Raw genomic sequence first — 7,425 nt, forward strand, 5'->3', positions numbered from 1 at the left:
GCCTCGGTCCTGGCATCCTGAGGGCACAGCAGCCTCGGTGTTGGCATCCTGAGGGCACAGCAGCCTCGGTCCTGGCATCCTGAGGGCACAGCAGCCTCGATCCTGGCATCCTGAGGGCACAGCAGCCTCGGTCCTGGCATCCTGAGGACACAGCAGCCTCGGTCCTGGCATCCTGAGGGCACAGCAGCCTCGGTGTTGGCATCCTGAAGATACAGCAGCCTCGATCCTGGCATCCTGAGGGCACAGCAGCTTCGGTCCTGGTATCCTGAGGGCACAGCAGCCTCGGTCCTGGCATCCTGAGGGCACAGCAGCCTCGGTGTTGGCATCCTGAGGGCACAGCAGCCTCGATCCTGGCATCCTGAGGGCACAGCAGCCTCGGTCCTGGCATCCTGAGGGCACAGCAGCCTCGGTGTTGGCATCCTGAAGCCTCCAGCATGTGGGAGCTGCGCTCCATAGCCTTCACCCGAGCTGTCCTGGCTGAGTTCTTGGCTACTTTGCTCTTCATCCTCTTCGGCCTGGGCTCTGCCCTCAGCTGGCCCTCAGCTCCCTCCCCCAGCCCCCTGCAGATCGCTTTGGCTTTCGGCTTGGCCATCGGCACCCTGGTGCAAGCCCTGGGGCACGTCAGCGGTGCCCACATCAACCCAGCAGTCACCCTGGCATGCCTGCTGGGCTCCCAGCTCTCCTTCCTCAGGGCACTCTTCTACGTGGTGGCTCAGCTGCTGGGGGGGGTGGTGGGCGCTGCCATCCTGCACCAGCTCACCCCCCCGGACTGCCGCCGAGGCTTGGCCACCAACAAGGTAGGAACTCAGCTCCCCCTCCCCACCCCCCTCAGGGGTGGGTAGGGAATAGGGGAAGGAGGGAGGAAGGGCTCCGGGAAAGGTGGATTGGGAAGGGTGAGGGATGGGGAGAAGGGGGCTGGGGCCACTGGAGAGCATTCGGGGTTCAGAGCAGGGGAGGGAGAGGCTGGCGGCAGCCTGGCACAAGGAGGCTGCTGGAGGGGGATAGGAACCTGCTGGGAGCAGGGATGGAGGCAGCAGTCCAGGATCATTCCAGGAGCAGGGATGGAGGTAGCAGTCCAGGATTGTTCCAGGAGCAGGGATGGAGGCAGCAGTCCAGAATCCTTCCAGGAGCAGGGATGAAGGCAGCACTGTGGGATCCTTCCAGGAGCAGGGATGGAGGCAGCACTCCAGGATCCTTCCAGGAGCAGGGATGGAGGCAGCACTTCAGGATCCTTGCAGGAGCAGGGATGAAGGTAGCACCGTGGGATCCTTCCAGAAGCAGGATGAAGGCAGCAGTCCAGGATCCTTGCAGGGGCAGGGATAGAGAAAGGAGCCCAGGATCCTTCCAGCAGCAGGGATGGAGGCAGCAGTCCAGGATCCTTCCAGCAGCAGGGATGGAGGCAGCAGTCCAGAATCATTCCAGGAGCAGGGATGGAGGCAGCAGTCCAGGATCCTTCCAGCAGCAGGGATGGAGACAGCAGTCCAGGATCATTCCAACAGCAGGGATGGAGGCAGCAGTCCAGAATCATTCCAGGAGAAGGGACGGAGGCAGCAGTCTGGAATCATTCCAGGAGCAGGGATGGAGGCAGCAGTCCAGGATCATTCCAGGAGAAGGGACGGAGGCAGCAGTCTGGAATCATTCCAGGAGAAGGGACGGAGGCAGCAGTCTGGAATCATTCCAGGAGCAGGGATGGAGGCAGCACTCCAGGATCCTTGCAGGAGCAGGGATGGAGGCAGCAGGGGAGTGGGAAGGAGAAGATGGACACCACCTTGCTGGCAACTGGGAGGCACTGGCAGGACCCAGCTTGGCTTCCAGGGAACTTCAGAGGGTTATGAGAAAAGGACTCCTGGATTCCCCCAACCAAAGCTCTTCAGTCCCAGAAGAGTTGGGGTGTGGTGAACCCAAGCAGCAGGAGAGGCTTTGAAAGGTCCACTCCTGGTGTGTCCCACCTGGAACCACCTCAAGGCAAGAGGGGTTTGGGTGAGGAACTCTTTGGCTTCTTCATCTGGAAGAAAATAGCCTCAAAACTAAAGGAGGTTGGTGGAGAGCAGAGCTCAGGACCTCAGCCAGGGGGACAGGAGCCACCTCCATGGCATCCCTGAGGAGAAGAGGGTTGGGAGCAGTGTTTGGGAGATGGTCCTGGTGCTGGAAGCAGAGGGAAAGAAAGGGCAGAGATCAGGGAATGGGTTGGGAAAGATCTTGAAGATGGAGTCCAACTCTTCTCTAACTCTACCAAGGTTGGGGTTGAGCCTCACCACCACAGCTCCAGGGCTTGGAAACCCCTCCAGGGATGGGGACTCCAGGGATGGGCCCCAGGAGCCATGGCCACAGGGTTCTGGAACACCTCCAGGGATGAGGACTCCACCATCACCTCCCTGGGCAGCCTGGGCCAGGCTTGGAGAACCCTTCCAGCAGAGAAGTTTCTTCTCATGTCCAACCTAAAGCTGCACCTTGAGGCCATCTCCTCTTGTCCTGTCCCTTGTGCCTTGGCAGAAGAGTTCCAGCCAGGAGACAGGACAGGAGGAGATGGCCCCAGGCTGCCCCAGGAGAGGGTCAGGTTGGACATCAGAAGAAACTTCTCCACTCAAAGGGTTCTGCAAGCCTGGCCCAGGCTGCCCAGAGAGGTGGGGGAGTCCCCATGCCTGGAGGGGTTTTAAGGCCTTAGAGATGTGGTGCTGAGGGCCATGGCTCAGCCCCAGCCTTGGTAGAGCTGCAGAATGGTTGGGCTGATTGAGCTCCAAGGTCTTCTCCAACCAAACCAGTTCCATGTCCCTAGGACTTCCTACAGATCACCCAACCCCTGCCCACTGATTCCCTTTGCCCTGTTCCTGGGAAGTTCCTCCTCCATCTCCTGCTGCTGTGTCCCAGATCTCTTCCCTCTCTCTCCTTCTCTCTCTCCAACATCCTTTGGGTTCCCCTCAGGTCGGGTCTCCTCCTCTATGCTTCCTTCCCTGGGTTCCCCTTGGGTTGGATCTCCTCCTCCATGCTTCCTTCCCTGGGTTCCCCTCAGGTCGGGTCTCCTCCTCCATGCTTCCTTCTCTGGCTTCCCCTCAGCTTGGATCTCCTCCTCCATGCTTCCTTCCCTGGGTTCCCCTTGGGTTGGATCTCCTCCTCCATGCTTCCTTCTCTGGCTTCCCCTCAGCTTGGATCTCCTCCTCCATGCTTCCTTCCCTGGATTCCCCTCAGCTTGGATCTCCTCCTCCATGCTTCCTTCCCTGGGTTCCCCTTGGGTTGGATCTCCTCCTCCATGCTTCCTTCCCTGGGTTCTCCTCGGGTTGGATCTCCTCCTCCATGCTTCCTTCCCTGGCTTCCCCTCAGCTTGGATCTCCTCCATGCTTCCTTCCCTTGGGTTGGGTCTCCTCCTCCACTCTTCCACCCTTACCACCAAGCCCTCCTGACCCCCAGCCACCTTCTTGCTCCCCTTGCAGCTGTACAATGAGACCACCACGGGACAGGCAGTGACTGTGGAGCTCTTCCTCACCTTCCAGCTCGTCCTCTGCATCTTTGCTTCCACCGATGAGCGCCGGGAGGACAACCTGGGCTCCCCTGCCCTCTCCATTGGCTTCTCTGTGGCTGTGGGACATCTTCTGGGGGTGAGTGGAAAGGGCTCCATGTCCACACTTCTCAAGTTTGACTTCATATGGAGGGTCAAATTCTGCTGGGCTGGTCCAGGCTGGATGGGGACCTGGCCCTCATGGTGGCCATGGGCTTGGAGGGGACAGAGGAGAAGGATCCCACCAGAGGGTCATGGAAATGTTTGGGTTGGGAAAGCTCTCCAAGAGTGAGTCCAAACCTCAACCACCAACCCAAGAGGAGTAGCTGAGGGGGAAGTTGAGGCTGCAGGAGAGGAGGCTGAGGGGAGACCTTCTGGCTCCCTGCAAGTACCTGAGAGGAGGCTGGAGCCAGGGGGGGTTGGGCTCTTGGGACAAGGGCAGGACAAGAGGAGATGACCTCAAGCTGCCCCAGGGCAGGTTCAGGTTGGCCCTGAGGAGAAACTTCTCCCCTGGAAGGGTTCTCCAAGCCTGTCCCAGGCTGCCCAGGGAGGTGGTGGTGGAGTCCTCATCCCTGGAGGTGTTCCAGCACCCTGTGGCCATGGCTCTTGTGGCCATGGTTTGGTGGCCATGGAGGGCTTGGGTTGGTGCTGGCCTGGATGACCTTGGAGCTCTCTTCCAAGCAGGACAATTCTGTGATTCTGAGAGGAGCTGGCAGCAGTTGGGGCAGAGGCAAAGTGGTCACTGCCCAGCAGGAGCTGTCTGTGGGGTCAGAGTGGGGCAAAGCTTTCAGGTGCTGAAAGCTCTTCTTTGGGTGGAAGGGGAAACTGAGGCAGCAGCAGGTGATGTGCCCTGCTGGGAGGCCCCCACACAGCTCCAGGAACAGAAGCAAACTCCCTCCAGGGCCAGGCCAGTGCTGGGCTTCCAACAACCTGTCCTGAGACCAGCAGGACACAGCCACCTGGCTCTTGGATCCTCTTGCTTCTTCTGCCCCTTCTCAGAGGTGGCTTTGGGACATTCCCCTGCTGCCAGGGCCTGGAGTTTGCCCATTGGAAGCTGAGCAGGCACTGGAGCCAGGGAGCAGTCCCCATGCCTGGAGGGGTTCCAGACCCCTGTGGCCATGGTGGGGTTGGGTTGCTGCTTGTCCTGGATGACCTTAGAAAGCTTCTCCAACCCAAGGAGGAGAAGGAGGAGAACCCTGCTGTGAGGAGCAGCAACTTGCTGCAGGGCTAAGGCCAGCAGGAAGCTGTCCCTGCAGCCCTTGCCATGCTGCAGGGCACATCCCCAGCCTGCAGCTGAGCTGCAGCAAGCTCAGGACACCCAAACCCTTGGCTCAGCACCCAGGAGAGTCCTTCCAGATGCTGCCAGCTCATCCATGGTTGACTCAGCTCTGGGAGCTTCCCAGCTTCCCTTTTCCTGGAGCAGGGCTGGTGGGGTAGAGAAGGAGGAAGGCTGCTGCTGAAGCACGGCAGAGGCTCAGCCTGGGATGGTTCCCGAGGTGCTGAAAGGGCTTAAAGCTAACCCAGGCTGCTGCTGCTGCCCCCCAGATCCGTTACACAGGCTGCTCCATGAACCCAGCCAGGTCCTTTGCCCCTGCTGTCATCGAGGGAGACTTCACTGACCACTGGGTAAGGTCCCCTCCTTGCTTTGCTTGACCCCCCCTAAACCCCCCAGCATTCCTGGAAACCCAAGGAGCCAGCCAGGTTCTTGCCTTCCCAGGCCAGCTCCCAGCCTGGAGGAGGGCTGCAGGGATTAGGAGCAGGAGGTGGAGCTGCTGGGTGCTTAATTGGCTTAATTGGCTCAGCCCAGCTGGGTGCATTGCAACAGGGGCAGGGTGTGGGAGGTGTTGACCATGACTTAGCAGAACAGATGGAGGGGGAAGGTCCTCTGGGTGGCAAGGCAGGAAGGTCACCAAGAGGATCAGAGGGCTGCAGAACCTCCCCTGTGGGCCAGGCTGGGAGAGTTGGGGCTGTTGGGGATGGAGAAGAGAAGGCTGCAGGGAGAGCTCAGAGCAGCTTCAAGAAGCTGAAGAGGCTCCAGGAGAGCTGGGGAGGGACTTGGGACAAGGGCTGGGAGTGGCAGGATGAGGGGGGAGGGATTTGAGCTGGGAAAGGGGAGATGGAGAGGGGAGAGGAGGAAGAAATTCTGGAGAGTGAGGCTGGGGAGAGCCTGGCACAGGCTGCCCAGGGAGGTTGTGGAGTCTCCACCCCTGGAGGTGTTCCAGGAAGCTGTGGCCATGGTTTGGTGGCCATGGAAGGGTTGGGTTGATGTTGGCCTGGATGTTCTTGAGGGCTTCTCCCCACCCAAACAATTCCATGATTCCCTGATATTTTCCAGATTCCTTTAGGAGCACTCCCAGGCATTTCCACCTGGAGAGAGCACATCTGGAGCAAGAGCTGTGGGGGTCCAGGGAGATGTGCTCAGAGGTGTCCAGCCCAAGCTGGTGACCTCCTCTTCCTCTCTGGTGGTCCAGGGAGATGTGCTCAGAGGTGTCCAGCCCAAGCTGGTGACCTCCTCCTCTCCATAGCATTGTGTCAATGATAGAATCCTAGGTTGGAAGGGACCTCAAGGTCCAACCTTTCAGGGTGATGAAGGTGGGCAGGGAGGGGTGATGAAGATGGGCAGGGAGAGGGGATGAAGATGGGCAGGGAGAGGTGGTGAAGGTGGGCAGGGAGAGGTGGTGAAGGTGGGCAGGGAGAGGGGATGAAGGTGGGCAGGGAGAGGGGATGAAGATGGGCAGGGAGAGGTGGTGAAGGTGGGCAGGGAGAGGGGATGAAGGTGGGCAGGGAGAGGTGGTGAAGGTGGGCAGGGAGAGGGAATGAAGGTGGGCAGGGAGAGGGGATGAAGGTGGGCAGGGAGAGGTGGTGAAGGTGGGCAGGGAGAGGGGATGAAGGTGGGCAGGGAGAGGGGATGAAGGTGGGCAGGGAGAGGTGGTGAAGGTGGGCAGGGAGAGGGGATGAAGGTGGGCAGGGAGAGGGGATGAAGGTGGGCAGGGAGAGGGAATGAAGGTGGGCAGGGAGAGGGGATGAAGGTGGGCAGGGAGAGGTGGTGAAGGTGGGCAGGGAGATGTTTCTCCACCCCCCAAGCATGGTGGCCCCTGGCATTAAGGGAGGTCATGCAGCTGTCAGCAGAGGGAGGGTGGAAGGGGCTGGTGAGGTCTCTCCAGGCAGTGGGTGGGAGCCAGGCCAGCACTGATGGCCCAAGCAGAGCCAGGCCAGGCCAGGCAGCACCACAGGTCCCCTCCAATGCTCCTGCCTCAGGTCCTGCCTCAGGTCCTGGCTCCTCTCCTTCCTCCACCCTCCTGGGCTGCTTCTCTCTCACCCAACTCTTCTCTTTCCCCCACCAGGTCTTCTGGGTGGGTCCCTTGGTCGGGGCAGCAGCAGCCTCCATCCTCTACAACTACCTCCTCTTCCCCCAAGCCAAGAGCTTCTCGGAGAGGTTGGCCATCCTCAAGGGCTTGGAGCCCGAGGAGGACTGGGCAGAGCGGGAGGCCAGGCGGCGCCAGTCGGTGGAGCTCCACTCCCCCCAGAGCCTGCCCAGGGGCATGGCTGAGAAGGTGTAGCCCAACCCTTGCCCCCCCGGGATGAGAGAGGAGCTGGCAGCCATCCTCCTTCCCCCCTCTCTCCCTTCACTTCTAGGAGGTGCCCACCCTGCTCCCCTTCTCCCCTCCCCAGCTCTCCTCGCCTCCTGGTGCCACAGGGCAGCCAGGGCACCCCCCAGGGCTGTCCACCTGGCAGGAAGGGTAGCACCTGGCAGGCTTTGCTTGGGCTCCACGAAGAGCTGCCAGGTGCTGCAGGGTTGTCATTAGAGCCATTTGCTGGGTGTGGAGGTTGCCACCCAATGCCTCACTGCTGCTGCCCTCTGCTCCCCTGGCTCCCCTCTGCTCCTCGCTGCCCAAGCTCCCTGCACACACACAGAGGAGCTCCACAGAACA

The 7,425-nt window shown here is 60.6% G+C and overlaps 1 protein-coding gene across 1 annotated transcript; it reads left to right on the top strand.

Annotated features, from left to right (window-relative positions):
* Positions 1-434: 434 nt before the first annotated feature.
* On the top strand, positions 435-7,053 carry LOC128980449 (aquaporin-2-like). The gene is made up of 4 exons (XM_054398921.1): positions 435-797; positions 3,429-3,593; positions 5,039-5,119; positions 6,838-7,053. The coding sequence occupies exons 1-4, from the start codon at positions 435-437 to the stop codon at positions 7,051-7,053; spliced, it is 825 nt and encodes a 274-aa protein (XP_054254896.1).
* The last annotated feature ends 372 nt before the right edge of the window (positions 7,054-7,425 follow it).

This window comes from Indicator indicator, unplaced genomic scaffold, assembly GCF_027791375.1.
Source record: "Indicator indicator isolate 239-I01 unplaced genomic scaffold, UM_Iind_1.1 iindUn_scaffold_190, whole genome shotgun sequence".
NCBI lineage: Eukaryota > Metazoa > Chordata > Aves > Piciformes > Indicatoridae > Indicator > Indicator indicator.